General features: G+C 39.0%; 2 protein-coding genes across 10 annotated transcripts in view; both read left to right on the top strand.

Moving 5' to 3' along the window:
- Nucleotides 1–13,578, top strand: part of rims2a (regulating synaptic membrane exocytosis 2a) — a 148,325-nt gene extending 134,747 nt beyond the window's left edge. For 8 of the 9 annotated variants that reach the window (XM_062985768.1, XM_062985764.1, XM_062985762.1 and 5 more), the window contains 5 exons: nucleotides 9,942–10,083; nucleotides 11,068–11,180; nucleotides 11,420–11,521; nucleotides 12,426–12,565; nucleotides 12,701–13,578. In XM_062985768.1, coding sequence (XP_062841838.1) covers nucleotides 9,942–10,083; nucleotides 11,068–11,180; nucleotides 11,420–11,521; nucleotides 12,426–12,565; nucleotides 12,701–12,910 — 707 coding nt within the window. In that variant the 3' untranslated portion in view covers nucleotides 12,911–13,578. Of the gene's footprint in view, nucleotides 1–7,162; nucleotides 7,320–9,941; nucleotides 10,084–11,067; nucleotides 11,181–11,419; nucleotides 11,522–12,425; nucleotides 12,566–12,700 lie in introns of those variants that run through there. The other variant, XM_062985767.1, reaches the window with a different exon arrangement.
- A 4,078-nt stretch (nucleotides 13,579–17,656) lies between these two features.
- On the top strand, nucleotides 17,657–20,006 carry LOC134300767 (dendritic cell-specific transmembrane protein). Its single transcript, XM_062985188.1, has 3 exons — nucleotides 17,657–18,703; nucleotides 19,494–19,826; nucleotides 19,944–20,006. The coding sequence occupies exons 1-3, from the start codon at nucleotides 17,657–17,659 to the stop codon at nucleotides 20,004–20,006; spliced, it is 1,443 nt and encodes a 480-aa protein (XP_062841258.1).
- The last annotated feature ends 6 nt before the right edge of the window (nucleotides 20,007–20,012 follow it).

Below are 20,012 nucleotides of genomic sequence, written 5' to 3'. Positions count from 1 at the left end.
GCAGTTACTGTCCTCAACGAGCAGCAGGTCCTGCCGTGAGCCCCTCCGCCGTCCCAAAGCACTCACGGGCGGTCAGGAGCACAGTCAGTGTTGCCAGATTGGGTGGTTTTCCACCAAAATGGGCGGATTTTGTTGGAAATTGGCAGGGAAAAACACACTTTGGCAGGTGGACAAAATTTGGGCTGGTTTGTAATAAATTTGCCAGCTTAAAATGTAAATTAAAAAAAAAACTTTTGCTTTCTAAAGCAGGTGGAATATAAATAGGTCTACCTTCTCCCACCACATCCAACCCGTTGTCAAAAGTTTGATTGACAGGTTATTCTTTCCAGTCCAAGACACTGTTGCCACGCCCATCAATACAAAAAAGATTTGAGTTGAATATGAAGGTAAGCAAGTCTCGTACATATAACCTCTCATATGTACGAGAGGTTAAACTTTCATTGCTTGCAAGTTTATTTTTATTTACTAGCAAAGGGTTCTGTGTCCTATCATAAATAATGCATTTTACAAACTTGGTAGGCTACTTCAAAGACATGCAAGCAAAAATAATTTGTCCTTTATAATGTATAATTACTGATCTGTACATTTTAAGATATTAATCTGTAGGTCATGATGGTTTAACTGTTTTATTATTTGTGAAACATCTGCTTATCCTGTGTTTTGGGCGTTTTTTCATGCATTTTGGCTGAAAATTGTTGTCGCAATCTGGCAACCCTGCTCAGCGTAGCCCAGTGTCGTCTTAAAAAAGAAAAACAAAGGTTATTCCTTATGCAATTTAGGCGATGACGTCATTTAGCGACTTCTAGCGACTTTTGGGACAGCCAATAGCTACTTTCCTTACTAAGGAGCTGGCAATACTGGTTCTACTCCACTCTGCCAGTCACAAATGCCAGCAGGTCTTTTTCCAAACTTGCAATAGTTCAAAATAAACTGCGATTTTAGATTTTATGAAAACTATACTTGGGGGCCCACAACCAGCCGTAGCCCCTGGGCCCACAGGCAGGTTAAATCGCCTTTGATTTGGTCTGCAAAGATGATTCTCTGATAAGGGTAGTAAAGTGGGATAAAGTGGGATCCACTAGCACACCAGCTCCGAGATTCTGAGCTTTCAGGTTTAAATCTTTAGCTCTGCTACCGGTCGGCTGGGTGCCCCCTAGCAGGCACTATTGGCTTCCAGTCTGCTGGGTGGGAAAGACTGGACTAAGGGGTGGGGTTATCAACACTGTGTAGGGACCTTGGTTACCCAGGGCACCTGTACAGAGAGTGGAGGAGCGCTGAGATCTGGGTGTGGCTCTCCATACGCGACGCTACCTCACGTGCAAATCTGAAGTATGGGAGAATAAGAAGGGATCGGTGGACTGTGTGTCAGGTGAATATACCCTCTCTTTGGACACTGTTGGGGTCCCCAGTAGTGGACTGACTATGCTAAATTGGATGAAAAAGGGGGTATGATTGTTAAAAAGTACTAAAAATGGGTATGATGCTTAAATATTAAAACAAAAGAAATGATTCCCCTCTGTCTGAATACACTGATTAAACCACATTGATTGTTGTGTTTAATACTTTTTTCATTTCACTTTACAAACTGGAGCCCTAACCGCTGAGCTAATACTGCTACCAGATTTTATAACATGTGGCTACAAAATCACTTTTCAATACTTTTTTTTTTTTAAACCCTCAGGTAATTAGCACACTCTGAGAATCAAATCCATGTCAGCAGGGCCTGTGTTGCTGTTCAGTACACACTCCACCAGCTCTGCCTCATGCCTCTCTTTGACCTTAAGTAGCTTTTCTTGAGTGTCTTCACCCATGCCAAGCTCAAGGACGGGCACAAGAAGTGACGATGTGCAGGAGTGAGCACTGGATCCAGACAGATATAGGATGTAAACAAACCGATCTGCTCCATTAGCGTGTGTTTACTTACACGCTTGGGTCACACTGCACCATTTGAAGCCTCATCATTTACAAATGAGATTATATACACACACACACACACACACACACCGCTCTCATATCACTTTCATCTACCTCACCACCCAGACATGTTTGCATCAGCCTTTCGGGATGTTGCGTCTCCTGAGCTGTTGTCAGAATTGTAACATTCTTTAAAATCATGAGTTGCTATCGGAGTCCAGACTCTACGTCTGCCTTCCACCTGACATGTTTTATTGTCTGTTTATGACTTCTGAATTCTTGTTCCTTATTTAGCGTTAGGGATGCTTGCAGTGTCTGTTTGAAGAGCATTTCACAATATTGTGCATTTCTAAGCAGTCCTGGCTCTGATGGATGTTTTGATGAAGAAATGCTGTACTATGAGAGCAGCTATAAGGAACTCTGCTTCTGCTAATGTTTTCGAGAAGTGTTTAATGACTATAACTTCTCGCCACTGAATAAATAAATAATGAGTCATTTTTTTTAGGTTTCAAAGAAGTTTAACACATTGGGTATTAAAGTGTTCTAACCATTAAAAACACCCAGGACGTCATCGGGTCTGGATGTCCACTTTACTGGCAGTAATTAAGCTGTTTTAGCCACATCCATTGCTTACAGGTGTATAAATTAAATGATATACATTTTATTCACAAGCGCCAGCAAACTAAATTTCACGAGTTTCATTAGTTGGATGACTGGTAGGGTACTCCTGATCTGGATCATTGTGGACTTCAGACTTTAATGAAAGTTTCAGCCTTTAAATGGGGCCACAAGAATAAAACTGCTTTCTTTATTCTTCATTTTAGTGAATCATTTAATCATTTTAATATACGGACATATGAAGTCACTGATAGGCCACATTGACCAAGGTCAAGATCTGAATTGTAAATATTATGAGTATGTGGCCCATTAAAAGTCGCTGGCTAAATGATGTGAGACCAAGAAACTGGTACACATTAATCATTTACCTGTACTGACAAAAAAGCTTTAGGGCCAACCTGGTTGTGTTCCTATTGGTAATGGCACTACTGAATTCTTTTAAATTCTGGGTTGATGTGTACGTTGGTCCACGTGCGCGCACGATAAGAGATGATAAATAGACCAAAGTAAAAGTATCATTTTAAGAAAAGGAACACCATGCTGATGATGATAGCATAGTTGAGTTTGGACTGTTTCAGTACAGAATGATCCTGATTGCATTTGTGTTTTCGTTAGAACGACTAATACAGTAAATTCACCCTGAGCACATTCTGATCTTGATATCAAAATGCAGCTCATCAGCTGAATAATTCTAGCAGTTTGTCATGGTCATTACAGACGCCAACAATAAAGACCACATACGTAATGAATTCAGTCATGTCCTGATAGCCTTTTTTTCATTCGCATTTTTTCTTTGCACGTTTAAAAAACACACTATAGACCAAAATTTACATACATCTTAGGATGCTTAGGCTTTAGCTCACTGCCCTCATGATGCATGTTGACTTCTGCTTTTTTGATTTTGATGAGATGGAACATTTAAGTGGCTCTTTGGCGCTTATTACAAAATGCTGGTTGGTAATTAAACTGTTGTAACAGTTCCAGGTAGGCGTGGTTTGGATCTTTTATAAATGTCTGTTATTATGCAGAATTTTTCTTTAAAATGCTAAGTGGAAGTACCTGATGTACCTTTTGTACTGTTATTTATGGGGTCCTGTGTATCTGGATAATACATGCTAATCCATGACTCTGAACCGAAAATGCTGCACGAACAGCTTGTCGTTGTTTCTTCATTTCCTTTAATGACATCTACTGTGGCATAAATACATCACACTGAAAATACTTACCAGGGTAAAGACCTCTTAGTCTGACAAGATACCAGATGAGAGATGAGAGCTCGATGCCAAGGTAGGCATTTGTCATGCAAATTAAATTCAGTCTCTGAAACTGATGAATCGATTTCCTGCCTCAGCATTTACTCACATAGTGAATTTGGTATTAGATGCCAGCATGTCTTTAGAGAACCTGTCACATTAAAAAAAATCAGCTGGTTAAATTTAGACGTATCAAATAAGTGAACAAATATATAACAAGTATATTTTTTTCCTTGAAATGTACAAATACTTTAGTACATTAATGATGTTTGAAACCTTCCAGCTTTAAATGGACCAATAAGTTATGGTCCTTTTGCCTCTTGCTTACCAAAAATTCTGACTTTTGTTTTAGGAAACAAGAGTAAATCTTGCACAATCTGCAAATGTAATCTATCAGCCAAGACATTTTGGTTGTGGTATCTTTATTGCATTAAATCCAATATGGTGTCCAATAAGTCCAATACTGTATTTTGAAAAATGGTGTAAACTATTCCTTTAACCATTTGTCTACCCTGTACTTATCCCTCCCTCTTTTCAGTATCTATACATGATATATAATCACAAACAAGCACTAATGCATTTTATACACATAGAAACTGTATGCTATGAGTAGTAATAAATTTCTTTACTTTCACTTCCAGTTGAGACGTCCAATTTCCAGAACTAATGTTATTAAAATAGAGTGACCTCTGTGTGATCTTTTCAGCTAGAACAACAGCCAGAAATATCACTGAGCTGAACTCTAAACTGCCCGTTACTTCACTGTGCACCCACTTTGCTCTACTTTTTAACGTGTCTAAGTAAATCTGCATGAACAAATTTACTTACCTGTCATCAAATACAAGTTTTGAACATACGACCACCATCATTTATTTAAAACGTCATTAAATATTTGTGAGGCAAGCTGCCCAAAAATGGACTGGACAGGGCACGATCTGCTGATGTCACATGCACATGCTGCCAAAATGATCCACATGCACTTTGTATTAAACTCTACATTCTGGGGTCAGACTATAGTGCACTGAAAGATCAAACCAACATTTTGCTGTTTACGAATACTGTACAGTTGGGTTTAGATCGAGCATTGCAAATTTATTGTACCGTAGTCGTGTGTTGTAAGGTCAGAGTAATGCATTGTTGGGTCATAGTAGCACATTGTAAAATTTCATTGGTGTTTGGTGAAGTTAGATTTATGACATTTTTGTCATCATAGAGTTTGTTAGTGTGTTTTGGGTCACAATCTTTCACTATGGTGTCACTGAAATCAAAGTGATGCATCATATGGACATAGTAGTGCAAATATAGATTGTAGTAGTGCACTGTGGGGTCATAGTAGCACATTGTAAAATTTCATTGGTGTTTGGTAAAGTTAAATTTATGACATTTTTGTCACCATAGAGCTTATATTCATGTGTATAAAAGTGCATTGTAGAGTTATAACAGTGCAAAATAAAGTCTTAACACCCAATTTTGCATGGTAGTGCACAGCTATGACTAATACAGCTTTTATAATTAAAATATTAGTAGCATAATGTCCTAAAATACAATTTGTATAATTCTCATGTATTTTATTTAGTATATGATAATGTATTTGCAGTCTGTGTTGAGCTGATCTCGATTTTAGTTGTTTTTAATTCATCTAACTCCAATAAGATGTACACATCTAATTTAAATGGAATGTTTTTGTGTACATTACATAATCTACAGTAATGTTTATTTACTATTATTATTTTTTTTTTTGCATTGCCCAGCGAGTCTGTAACATCATACATAAAAAGTGCTGTGACTTGGCACTCACTAAAAATCCACTGGTATCTGTGGATAAAAGGATAGAATGCTTTCTCCCTAATGAGATCTTTGTCTTTTAATGAATGCATGTAATTAGTTTTCCCTGTGCTGCTTTCATTCTTTAATCCAACAGCAACACCAGGGTAGTTTTGTTTTTCTTTAGATGAGCATGATCCGTGTGAACTTGGTTATAATGAGACTGTTTTTCAGGACATCAATACCTATTAAAGCGGCCACTGGTCCTCTACCTTTCATTACTGAAAGCATGGTTTAGATTACTACTACTAGTACTCCCACTACTACTGCTACTACTAATAATAATTGCTCTCTTTCTTACTGCCTCTGTTATTGCACATTTGTCACACAGGATGATTTTTAATCACAGAAACAAACTGAGAGCCTTTATTTAGAAAATTAGATGCTTGGACGGTGACCCACCATCACAAAGTATAAGCTGTCAAATTCAAGTCTCAGCATGGCTACATCTTTGGCCCAGTGCTTAACAGACACAGATAGCTGTGTCTGAGGGAGGGAGGATCAGATGGGATTACTTGTATTGCCTTGGAACAGCAACTAGAGAGACATGTAAGGCGGAGTATGTCTATCGAGACATGGTATACAGAAGTGGCCAATGACTGCACACTTTTTGGACAGAGTTGGTGCTAGTCTGTGTCTCTATTCAGCCAGCGTTGAGTGGTGCAAGCGGCAGAGAATTTGTAGAGGGAAACTATAAATGATTACATTGGAAAAAAGGTGTCAAACTAGCCTGATTTATACCATCATCAGTTGAATTTTTAAGGTAGTTAAAGTGAAAGGACAGTGTAGAGCTTCCAATGCCACCAAGTCAATAATAAAATGACAGTTTCTGTATTTTTGATCCAGTATCATCTTGGAAGCAATCCATTTAAAAAAAGAATTAAAATTCATGATAAGGTTTTTTGTGCCTTTTTCTGGTTCGTCTGCTTTCTGGGAATTGATGATACGTGGATGAAGTGAGAGATTCGTAATTACAGGGAGACAAACAGCAGATTGTGTTTTTCATGTGTGCAGGAGCGAATGCTAAACGGATGGATGTTACAGCTTTCAGATGTGTTTGCACATGTGCGTGTCTGCTTGCCACGTGAACTGGGAGTGTTCGGCGTGTGGTCAATGTTGGGCAGAGGTGATGCTGAGACTCCTAATAGTCCCCCCCAGCACACTCTCACACACAATCTTGCTGTATCTCTGGGTAGAGCTCATTAGATGCTCGGTACTCATCCTTGGCACATATTGTGATTGGCTAAGGGAGGAGCGAGTGTGCTGCACCCCCCCCCCCCCCCCCTTCATTTCTGTCTATGTGTGTGTGCTGTAGAAAGAAGAGAAGCTGAAACAAGCAGACAGCCTCTCTCAGACTTAGACGCTAGTGCGGCATACTCCTGGGATCCTACTCAGACACACACACACACACACACACACAGGAAAAAAACCCTCTGAAATCTGCAACTACCAGGCACTTTATGGGCTTCGCAGCTTGTCCAAAAGAGCTTGCAATTTACAGACTGCAGTCCTCAGCATCCAGGCTTCTGTGATTGAACTTTTCGGATAGCACCATGGGCAGACAGAGCAGCGATGCCAGCTCTACGACGGGCAGTGCTTCAGGCAGCGGGCGCATGCAGCGCACGCAGAGCCGCATGAGCCTGTCAGCCTCGTTCGAGGCGCTGGCTGTGTATTTCCCCTGCATGAACTCATTTGACGAGGAGGATGGAGGTGAGATGAGTTTATTGGAGTATGTATAGCAGGACAGTGAGGTCTGCTCGGTTTGGAGAGTCAGTTTCCTTAATGAAGACCCTCTGTGTTGAATAGAAAGCTGTGGAAGCATGTAGATGTTGGCATGATTTGTGCTGTTATCTTGCTATTGCTTCTAAAATCTGCATGTGAAAATGTGTTATTAATTTTTTTAAAAGATCCAAGTCCACAACCGCGGTGTAGCATGTTTCCCAGTTCTGAGTCTATATTTAACATGCTTATAAATAAAAAATACTTTAAAATGATGCCGTCGGCTTCAGTCAAGGTTGCCAGCTTGAAAAGCGTGCTTTCTATCTGACCTTGAAGCACCGATCTCACTCCGTCTCTCAGCTTTTTGCTATTAATACCTTACCAACAGTTTCAGACTAAACCTTTTAAATCTAGAATTCAGCTACAAAACATCATTGCAGATTCATCTCTAATCTCTTTTCAGTATGATCCTCAATAACAGATGTAAATAAACTAACTGTTATGGTTTGTGAACACAGCCTTCATTCCGCTCGTTCTGATTCTGATTTAATAAAGTCTAATAGGGTAAATACAAGATGAGTTTATCTTCTCGGATGTAATTATGATCCCATTAAGAGTCTGAGGATCCTGATTAGTACAGAATGATGTGTTGTCACACAAAGTATAATCAGTCTGTCCAGGGAATTTTGGTTGAATTAGATTTATTTTATTTTGTTTAGCCAGTGTCAGGAGATAGAGGTAAAGCAGGGTCATGAAGAATCTGATGTCTGTTTGTCTAAGATTGTAAACCCTGCAGGAGCCTGAATTCTTAATACAGTAGCCCCACAAACGTTCATTAAAAATCAGAAATGATATACCTGTGTAAAATAATTGAGCTTCCTTAATACCCTAACTTGTGATCTGATTAACCTGATTGATTTGTATATGCTCATGATAGATGATGCTTCATTTAGTCATTCAGTGAATCAGTACTTGATACATACAGGTGGGGACAAATATAGAAACCATTTACCTATACTGACACTGAACTAGTCATTAATTAGTGTTTGGATGCTGGTGTTTAGACTCTCTCATAGGTCTTCTACTGGGTTGTGTCCAGTGACTATGATGGCAGCATTATATGATTTACAGAAATGTGTCATTTTCCAGTAATTCACATTCTATTTTGTGAGACATTGTCATCCTTGCCAAATATCACTCCCATCACCAAAAAAATGATGCATCATGTTGATTAGGTGAGCAGTTAGTGCTGGTGCTCAGTGACCCTTTCTATGAGTAAGTAGACCTGAAACATGCAGAAAACATCTGTTGCTCAGATATGCATTTTTGTTTTTATATGCTTGGTTGGTTTAATGCAGATGTGTAAAAATTCAACATTTTTAGCCAGGAGTTTAAGATGATTTGTGTTTTAGACTTCATTCCTAATGTGATGTGCACTACATATATCACTGCATATTTTGATATATACATTATCCATATTCAAATGCTCTTTATATTAGGATTATTAGAAATTGTCTTTGGGCCTGCTGCTGTTTTATATTTCAAAAATCTTAATGAGGTATCAGATTTCATTTTTATATTTCTACTAACTATTTACTTCTACTCAGTTCTACTTATTTCTCACAGTGATTCAGAGCCACAGCTATTTTTGTACATCCACACCCACCAGAACATCCTTAAGCAGTTCAGTGCAGATGCTCCACCTTGTACACCTGTACAAGGTCATTGTCTGGTCCCTCTTGTCTTGCTCTTGTTGTCGTTAGTAGAGGAAGGGGTTTCGTATGTACCCATCAGGAGCGGGGCCACGTGTTGCTTGTTAGTGCCTGTCACATACAGGGATGAGCAGCAGGTCTGATAGAGGTCAGCTGTCACCTTGCATAAGTTGAGAAGAAGCAAAGGAACGTGTGTGTGTGCGTGTCCGTGCGTGCGTGTGTGTGTGTGTTGCATCCAGTCTAGTGGAAATAAGCTGCAGAAACAGGATAAGATGCACATTGTTGGGTTCTTGTCTCTTCCCTCTTTTCCTGGATACAGTCAGACTCCTGGTCGGTTGGGGCAGTGGTAGCTCAGCCGTTATTGTACTGGTCTAGTAATCAGAAGCTTGCCGGTTCAAGCCCTGCCATTGCCAAGTTGCCACAGTTGGACCCCTGAGCAAGGCCCTTAACCCTCAATTACTCATTGTGTTCAGCCATAATTTTAAGTCACTTTGTTAGACAAGTAGACCTGGCTTACAATCAATGTTCCAGTTTGTCCCTGTAGGGTTCAGCCCAGCAATCTGTGTAAGGCTGTTCCATTAAAAATAATTGATTGGCTGAACAGTCAGTCATTGCAAATCGTTTATTTGTAAATGATGCTTGGTTCCCGGTAACCTCCATTTGCAGTTTTTTTTCCTACTAATGTGTGACTGTTGCTTTGAATGATGATGAGAAACACTTGGTGAAATTGCTGCTGAATTATTAACAGGAGTATACTTGAGTTGTTTATTCTGACATGATGGAATATTCTTCTGTGCAGAACTTCTTTTGTTACATTTTCTTAGAAGAACCAGATATTTTTTTAATTGTATGGACTCATCACCCTCCTTTGTTTACCTCTATATTGTTTTTTTTTGTGCAGAAGCAGGAGGGAAGAAATTGCGCAGTACGGTTCAGAGAAGCACAGAGACGGGCCTGGCTGTGGAGATGAGGAGCAGGATGACGAGGCAGGCGAGCCGTGAATCCACTGATGGCAGCATGAACAGCTTCAGCTCTGAGGCCACGTTAGTAGCTTACACACCCATACAAAACACCAACACACATATACCAATCGTATATTGCTGCCAAAATTATGTAAAAACATAAACTTACATTGAAGGATTTTGGTTGTTTTTGGGTGGGGCTTATTTCAGGGCTTCATGAAGACCAGTCAGGTTCTTTCACACCAGCTCTTTTTCTTGCTGAAACCAAAAGTGTTCCAAAAATGTCACTTTAGAATAACAACATTCTATAATAAAATAGCCCAAACCATTCAAATTAACCGTGGAACCTTATTGGTGGTGAAGAAACCATCATGTTTTACTATTTCCATGATGAAAGTCCACTGATTAAAACTTTAATGATGTTTATTACACTACAGTTAATGCTTGGCATTGAGCAGGGTGATCTTAGGCTTAGGTCATGATATCCAATTCATAGGGACAGTGGTAGCCTAGTGGGTAGAGATTTGGGCTATCAGTTGAAAGGTTGAGAGTTTGAATCCCCAGCTCTGCCATGCAGCCACTGTTGGGTCCTTGAGCAAGGCCTTTAACCCTCTCTGCTCCAGGGGTGCCGTGCAATGGCTTCCCAAGACCGTTTGGTTTTTCCTGATGAGTGTTAAAGCTCTAAATAGATAAATTTTACTTGCCATACTGTGGCACTTTGTAGTTCCGTCTTGAAAGCTTATCTTGCATATTTCTGTGTGGTTAAGCTGTTGTTGCTCCTAGACATATCAGACATTTAAAATATTAGCACTAAGGTTTGGCAATGACAGCTTTAGCAATGCAGAAATCAAACCAGCTAGCTTATTGGCAGGTGAAATCCTTTGTTTCTTATGGGGATTGTTTGGCTGTATGCTTGATTTATGCACACATTTACAGTTATTGTTGAGTAAATAGCCAAATCCATTAATAATGAGTGTCTACATACTTTTGACTGTGGCGTATATGTCAGAAATGTGGAGTTCATGTGCATATTCGTCAAAGTAATCAAATCTGTGGCTTCCACAGCCTCATCTTCCCTGGCGTACGACTCTCATCAGATAGCCAGTTCAGTGACTTTCTGGATGGACTTGGCCCCGCCCAGCTAGTCGGACGGCAGACTTTGGCGACACCTCCTATGGGTAAGTGCTAAAAATAATACTGTTTATTTGACTATGGCAGCTCGTCTGTCTCAGTTTGTGTATACTTTACATGCTTAGAGCTGCCGGAGGACAAGCTTTTGCTAATGCTAATGGAATTCCGCTACAGACCTTTGGTCAATGAATTATATCAGCGTTAGCACTGTGTACTGTAATACAAGCTACAAGGTACAGTACATATGAAAATACTCATTGTGGAATTTGTGTCTGGTATTACAAAGGTGACATTCAGATTGGAATGGTGGAGAAGAAAGGAGCTCTGGAGGTGGAGGTCATTCGAGCCCGAGGCCTTGTGGGAAAACCAGGATCTAAGGCACTGCCAGGTGAGATTGGATTATAATTTCACACAGGATGGTAAACAAGCTTATTGTGTAAAATTAAGCCAAACCAGAGAAACAAGTAATAAAAAGGCCATCCGACTAGTGGTACTGCTCTAGCAAAAATTGTAAAGCTTTTAGGTGCCCAGGTGGTGCAGCAAGATAATCTGCCATCACACCTGCGCTGAGATTCTGAGCTCCAGGGTTCAAATCTCGGCCCTGGCGCCCTCTAGCAGGCAAAATTGGCTAATGCCTGCAGCATACAAACCTGGCGTCCAGTCTGCTGCGTGGGAAAAGACCGGACTAAGGGGTGGGTTTATTAATGCTGTGTGGACCTTAGTCGCCCAGGGCACCTGTACAGCACAGAGACCAGGGCGTGGCTCTCCGTACGCGAAGCCGACCTCACGTGCAAATCCACCTTTGTATGGGTGAACACAAAGGGATTGGTGGATTGCACACATGTCAGATGGAGTGTGTGTCAGGTGAATATACACCCACTTTGGACGCCGTTGGGGTCCCCAGCAGCGTATTGGCTATGCTGAATTGGAAGAAAAGGGGGGGAAATGCATACAAAAATAAAGATTTTCCACAAAATTAAGTTAAATTACATAATTAAGCATTGCCAGACAATTCATTTGCGATAATGTAAACGTTTCAGTTACTGTAAACATTATATTAACACAGTGGCACCGTCGTGCTAACCCAGGAAGCAGCCCTCCCTTAATGTTGCCGCAAAATTGAAATCAACATTTGTTTCAGATGTTTGGTTTTAAATAACAAACACACTCAGTAATAAGTAAAGGTGTCCACATACTTTTGGCAATATAGTGTATTTATTTAAGTCTTCTGTTTTGCTAATAGACCTTAAACTCTTTTTTAATTTGAGTCTAATTCCTCTGTCGTTATCTAGCCCCCTACGTGAAGGTCTACCTACTGGAGAATGGAGTCTGCATAGCCAAAAAGAAAACAAAAGTAGCACGTAAAACCCTGGACCCTCTTTATCAGCAGCAACTGTCCTTCGAGGAGAGTCCAGGTGGAAAAGTCTTACAGGTAAGCAGCTAGTTCTGTTCCATGGCAAGTAATGGGTGCCCCATTGGTCCTGGTGTCTTTTTAAGAAACTGTGGTAACATTTAATGTATCATGAAAACTTTATTTTGATTATATTTGTTTTTCTTTTACCACCAGGTGATCGTGTGGGGAGATTACGGCCGAATGGATCACAAATCGTTCATGGGCGCCATTCAGATACTTTTAGACGAGCTGGACTTGTCCAACATGGTGATTAGCTGGTTTAAGCTCTTTCCTCCGTCCTCGCTGGTGGATCCTACTCTGGCTCCCATGACTCGAAGAGCGTCCCAGACCTCCCTGGACTCGGCACCGTTTAGCCGCTCGTAGCGCCGCGCTAATCACTAGCGTTGTTGTAGCATCCCGTCGGTGGGAGTGAGAGATTTGAGGCTGATCGCTTCCCCCAGTAACACACACTGCATGCTTGGTGTTGTCTTCTGAGCCTGTTTTTTAGGGGTGAAACTAAAAGCGGTCTGTGTTTGCTCGCAAAAATGATCATAATATATTAATAATGAATAAGATTAATAAAACCTTGCACATGTTCACGTGCATGGAGAGTGAGTGGCCTCTATAGACGGGGAACAGGCGGATGAGGGAACGGAAACGGACCTATTTTGTCCAATTTGAAGCCATTCAGTGTGGGTTTGAACTCTGATTTCTACACAAGCCCATATTATTATTATATCTCATTTCCTTTTTTTTTTTTTCGTTGACGTATTTCTATGTGAATGGGCGACGTGCGTTTCCTGGGTCACGCCATTCCAACAGACCCAGAGTGGAATGCTTAACCTTTACGGAGATGCCGCAGTTTGTGTTACACCACCTGCACTCCCCAGATATGCACACACACTAGCCGAATGAGACTGTTTTCAGATTTTTAAACGCAATACAGAGAATGTAAACTGGGAAGTGAAACTGATCCTCCGGATGAACTTTCAGGATCCGGAACAATTTCTCTGTTGATATTGTACGAAATTTAAAGGGACTCAGTTTTTTTTTTTTTTTTTTTTTGCATGGACACAATTAGTTGAACTTTAGCTGAAAAGAAACAATTATTTTCCTGAGATTGCAAAAAATAGACAAAAAATAAATATGAAACACATCAGCCATTTTTGAGAATTTCTATTATTTTTAAAAGAAATTTCACTAGTGCATGATTTTCATCGGGAGTGAATGCAATGACGTGATTAAAAAAAAAGAGAAACCCTGTTTTATTTATAACCTAAAGACTACACTAGTGTCTGAACTGTGTTTGTTTTTACAGACATATGGATAAAATACAAACTTCAACATTTATTATTTCATTCTGTTCACAGAAAATGAAACTGTATCAGTCACTTCATAATAATTCTACACGTTTATTTATTCCCTCTTTGTTCCCAGGATAAATTTCATTGCTGCTCTTGTCAGATCCCCCTGATTCTGTACTGATGTTTCTGCAGGGCTGTTCCCACAATCCTAAATTTTCTACCTTAATTCGATTTAACAAGCATGTTGAAATGGAGTTTCTGCAACATGGCTTGGTCATGGCGTGCGTTAACACAGCATGTTTTGATAAAGATGAAGATATTTGGAAGAAAAAAAAAACAATATAAGAATAACGTTTTTGCAGTTTCTTGTACAGTGCATGTGTTACTATGTTACTTTTAAACCCCAAACCCCACTTTTTTATTTAAGAGCATTTGGCTGGTTTTGAATGAAACATTCCACCCAATTTTCTTCTATTTTATTTACTGTTCTTTAAAAAATATATATAGAGAGAAAGAGAATTTTGTATCCTGAAGGAAGTAGCTCAGATTTTTTCCCAGTATTCAGAATATAATATTTCATTTAAATTGGGACGTGAGATTTTCCGTATCTCATAGGTAGTTGCAGTATTGCAGTTTTAGACTTCACACCAGGATTCCGACAACAAGGACGCATGACTTGAACATTTGCCACATTGTAGGAACATTTAGATTCTGCTTTCAGTTTTAAGAATGTTTAATATGTGTTTAATATATTTTTGTTAGTTTATTTACAAGCCAAGATTGATTCATTTATAATTTTCTATTTTAGTAATTTAAACTTTGAGATGATTCTTCTAGCTATAATGACTAAACGAATCTATACTGAGACATTATTCCTCTTCCATTAAAAAAATCTATTTTGATGGGTTTTTATTCTGTCTTTTCTTTAACGAGCTATGTATAGTTTCTCTCTGATTTGCAAATTGTACATATTAAGTGTCATAAGTCATGAAATCTGCATTATAAAAAAACGCAGACATTATTAGATAAGGTCTTGTGGAATTGGGATAATGTCTCACTCCATGCAGATGTTATAAACCCTTTTGAATGCCTTTTCTTTTTTCTGGTACAATGTGTTCATGCCAAGGCTATGTCTTGGTTAAGTATGGTTGAGTACAGAGATTTATGTAAGTTATTTTTCAAATTAAACAATAAAAAGGGATATTACACTGACTCTGAGTAAGTTATCTGTTTATCATAACTTATCCTGATATAACAAGTCAATCTTTTTTTTATTTGTATTCAAATTTCTATTTAAATTAACATCTAAAAACAAGCATTTGTATATTCAAACTTAAATAAAAGCAAGGTAAATTATTACATACTCTATATTGATCAGGGACATGGAAACACAGTCTGGTCTAATGTTTTTACTATAAAGTGCAGTATTTAGTTTTCACCATTAAGAACTGGTGATTGCCTTTTTCAGTGCAAAATTAAACCAACAGTCATACGTAACTGTGGGAGTCTCATTCGAGTCAAGTCAAATTTATTTGTATAGCGCTTTTTGCACTGGACATTGTCTCAAAGCAACTTTACAGACTCCAGGACCAACAGACCAAAAACTCCAGTTGAGCAAGCCGAGGGCGACAGTGGCAAGGAAAAACTCCCTTAAAATACAGAAAGAAACCTTGAGCGGAACCAGACTCAGCAGGGACCCATCCTTCTTGGGTGGTCTCTGATGGTGTGGAGGTGCTTTACTGCTGAGAATTCTTCAGAAGAATGTTAGTCTGTAAGCTGTAGCTGAAGTATAAATGGGTTATGCACATGGACAACAATTCAGCAAACAAAAGCAAGTCATCTGAATAAAAGAAAAAAAATAGTTCTGCAATAAATAGTTACAAAAACCTTAAAGTATGTCTGTTACAAGGCAGAGGAAGGATATTCTGCTAGCACACCAGCGCCGAGAAACTCGGTGTTGCGACCGGTCGGCTGGGCGCTATCTGGCAGGCATAATTGGCAGTGTCTGCAGCAGATACTAATTGGCTACCGTATCTGTTAGGGTGGGATGACCAGAATATGTGTGGGTGGGATCTTCATACGCTGTGTAAGGACCCTGATTGGCGGAAGAGACACCTGTGCAGAGTGCAGGGGCAAGTAGAGGAGGGCTGTGCACGTGTCGGAAGAGGCGGATGCAGCGGAAGACAAATTACACTAAATCGGGAGGAAAATGGAGAGAAAATGCTTAAAAAAACAAGGCAAAGGATCATTAGTTTTCATTAAATTTGAAAATAATGTAAATGTAAAAGGTAATTAGAGGACTAGCGAGACCTGAAACCTAAAATAGCCAGTGTTAATATTTCTTTATTAAAAAGCAATTAGGAATATGTGTGTGTGCGAAATAAGAACACACTTGGTACCTCACTGAGCTGCTAATCAAACACACTGGGTTAGCTCATCAGCAGGACACTATCAATCCGCATTTATAAAGAGTATTAAGTAATCCTGAATATTTAACATCCACCTAGACTGGATATTTAAACATTACTCCAAGCTAAGTTATACTTCATGTTTTTCATTTTCACTCAGTGATTTTGCTCCATGATAAATAGTGAAATCAAGAAGAACTCTTGTTTTGGTGGTTAAATAGAAAGAAAATTATGATAAACTGAAAATAATAATAGTCCTAAAGAGGAAGGCAAAACTACATTATTTCTAAGCTTCAGCTTCCGACTGGTCATTTCTTACTTCCTCTAATATCTCAGCAGTTGTGGTTCCGTCTCATGAGACATCGCCTGTAGTCTTTGAGTAAACATTGTGATTTTGACTCAGACGTCTGAGGATTTGCTGCACTGATCTGTCATTTCAGAACAGCATTTAGTGAAGTGTGAAGCTCATGAACGTGAGGTAGGTTAAACTTTGTAATGGTGATGTTATGTTTTGACCTGGTTTTAGATTATTTACTGTATGATTTAGTTTTTACAGTCAGTTTTTAATTATGGATATGTGGAGCTGGAACTTTTTCTTGTTAAGGTTCAGTAGAGATATGCTGTTTGCAAAAAAACATTCAATTTGGGACAGAGACATGTTTAATACTGTGTACAGGTTTGGAAACTAAAAATGCTAGTTATTCAAGTGTTGCATGATTCAAGACTTCTCCAGATTTGCTATTTCTGATGGGGTGGACCAAGCCCTGAGATGGATTTTGGTGCCCAGTCCAGGGTATTTCTGCCTTGTGTTTAGTGTTTCTGGGCATGCCAGAACTCTGACCAGTTGAAAGCAGTTGAAAAGAAATGAAATAAAAAATACAACTTTTCTTTCACAACGTTTGGCACTAAGTGGTGAGCCACAGCACATCCTTAAATTGATCCTTCTTTTATACCAAATAAAATCACTCTCACGTTGCCATACCTTTTTTTAGTCTTTTTCAGATCTAATTCTAAATAAGCTTATGTTTACTAAATACAATGGTCAATGGTTGAAACATTAAAGGTTAAAGTTCTAGATAATTTAACACAGCTTCTTGTTTTCAATGCATTTTCCAAAATGTCCCAATTGTTTTTGGAAATGCGTTTGGAATTGGTAATCAACTGGCTTACTGGTTAATGCACTGGTATATTAAATTAAAAGTTAAAGCTTTAAGTCCTGTCACCACCTAGCTATCATATCTGGGTCCTTTAGTCAGACACTTGACCCTCGGATTATGTTCACGTTGTATCTTGTCCTTAATGCAGGTGGATGCCAAATGCATAAATTAAAATCTACATTATAAATACATAAATGTTTAAATTTAGGACATAGCATTCATTATTTAAGCACTTCACTGTTGTTTCAGATAAAATCTACAATGAACTTACGGAAGCTGATTGCTGACCTGCGTGCAGCCTGGTCCAGTATTTGTGCTCTATACACAACAAATAATAATCTAAGCTGGAGGGAGAAGCTTCTTTTGCTCATATCCTGTCTGATGACGAGCTTTATTCTGGCATTTCTTCTCCTACTAGCTCTCCGCATTCCATTACAGCTCAGCATTGAGGTGTGCATCATTATCACAGCAGGGTTTTGGTTCTTCTTCACGCTTGCCATGTGCATTTCTCCCAGCATTCGCTGTTTCGGAATTCTGTTTCTCATGTCCATCGGTTTGAAGCAAGGCAAGAAACAGCTTCTTACAGCTGGAACAACAGTAGTGATTCTTTTAAACATTCAGAACACATTAAGAAACCTTAAAGGACTTGCAAAGAGTATGATCTGCAACCTGGAGGAAAAACTCATCGCCATTGATCTAGCTCCCCTCAGCAATTATATCCGCATGTTAAAATGGGTGGTTTCGCAACTCAAACTAGGTCTGCCCGATATTCTCTCTGACCACCTTGTCATGGACTTTAAGCTGAATCCTTCAGTGCAGTCGGGAAACTTCACAAAGAAAATAACAGACGCTCACAGGGCTCTGAATGAGACAGCCGAGAGCGTGCTGGGGGTGATTAGCGGCGTTTCCTCCATTGGAAAGAAACTATATCCAGCTTTGGGTATTGTGCTACTTGTTATCACCACAGCACTCTACCTCAGGAGGTTTCGCTCCAACAGAAAGCACAAGAATGTGCTCATTACCAAAAACTTTGTGAAATATGATGAAAAACAGAAATTACAGGGGAAACCATCAGTGCTCCCACTTTCCAAAAAGGAGTCAAAACATTACATTATTGTTCCATCCACCAGTTTGACAAAAAAGGAGATGAAAGCCATGCTTAAATTTAGCATCCCCATCGTAACCCACAGTGTGGCCTGGCTCTTCTTTGTAGGACTGGATGCTCTAGTGTATTGGATCATCGTTGTTCTGAGTAATCGATTGTCGGAGTTGGAGCCACTTCATGTTCCTGTATTACTTAAAGTGGAGGTAAATTTAAAATGATAATGATAATGATAATGATAATGATAATGATAATAATAATAATAATACAGTCCCCTAAACTTGAAATCTTTAAAACTCAACACCCTTTGTCAAGAAATTTGTACCCTTAAACTTAACGTTTACCTTAAACTTGACGTGTGTGTGACTGCCGTTTTGTTTGGTGCTTGGCTGTGCAGTAAAACACCACCAAAGTGCAAATATCAGACGAATCTGCATTTGTGTAGAATAACCGTCAGATTCACTTTGAAAGCTCCACATGTATCTGTGTTTAGCTGGATTTTTCTCTTGTTTCACTTTTAAACTTGTGTTACAGCTCGAGGTTCTGAGAAATTTTAAGAATCAGCTTTTCTGTGAGAGTCTAAAACGCTTATCATTAAGAATAGCTTAATGTGACTTAATGTCTTAAAAGGACAACACAGGAACACTAAACTTCTCTTAATTATTACTGCTAATAATTTTATTTTATATTACATTTTATTATTATATTTTATTTATTTTCAGCATGTAAGTGTCAAAAACAACCCCATTATTTTACATTAGCCTAAAATATTTGCAGCTCCACAGGACCATGGATGCATTAACAGGTTTCCCGTACATCCTTACGGGAAAAAATACCTAAAAACACAACGTCTTTAGAGTTTCAAGGTACCACTGTAATAGTAATAATATTTTATCCAGATATTCTTTTCCTCTATCTTAATGTAAATTTTTTTATTCATATTATTATTAAAGTTGAAGGTAAATTCTCTTCTTTTTCTCTCATGTGTTTATTCAGAAGGGAACCTTTCTCATCGGTGTTCCCATCGAACATGACCAAGAAGTGCACAACTTCTCCTACAACGTGTCTGTTTTTGAAAAGAAGTGTCTACCTGCACCAGAACTGTGGCTCCACAAATCACTGATCCCTCTGTGCTTCATCTTCACCGTGCTTCTACTCCTGGTTGTTCTGTCATCGAAGCTCAATCAGCTGAGACTCATCGTGTCAGAACAGTTTTACTCAGAAGATGCAGAGAAGAGGATTGCTATGCTTCATGCAAAAATTCTGAAAAGAAGGAACAAGTGGAAGGCCAAGGGTGCAAAAATGACCTGGAAGTCGTTTACTATGCAGGTTGGTTTGCTTTTTTCATTTCGATGAACAGTCTAAATCTAATCTGTTGATTTGCTTATAAAAAGTGAATTGCTTATGAAAAATTTACTACCTTTCTCTTTTCTCTTTTGTTTCCAGCTTGCATTTTGGTTTCCTATCATTTTCAGTCGACAAAAGAATGACAGTAAGAATATTACATGAAGATTG

Source organism: Trichomycterus rosablanca, chromosome 23 (assembly GCF_030014385.1).
Source record: "Trichomycterus rosablanca isolate fTriRos1 chromosome 23, fTriRos1.hap1, whole genome shotgun sequence".
Taxonomy (NCBI): domain Eukaryota; kingdom Metazoa; phylum Chordata; class Actinopteri; order Siluriformes; family Trichomycteridae; genus Trichomycterus; species Trichomycterus rosablanca.
This window is presented reverse-complemented; position numbering and strand designations above follow the sequence as displayed.

What these genes read in the sequence shown, in the direction of transcription:
- LOC134300767 (XM_062985188.1), top strand. Translation starts at nt 17,657, where the DNA reads ATGAACTTACGGAAGCTGATTGCTGACCTGCGTGCAGCCTGGTCCAGT. An exon ending in CTGTATTACTTAAAGTGGAG is followed by an intron (nt 18,704 to 19,493) that starts GTAAATTTAAAA and finishes GTGTTTATTCAG; the next exon opens with AAGGGAACCTTTCTCATCGG. An exon ending in GGAAGTCGTTTACTATGCAG is followed by an intron (nt 19,827 to 19,943) that starts GTTGGTTTGCTT and finishes TTTTGTTTCCAG; the next exon opens with CTTGCATTTTGGTTTCCTAT.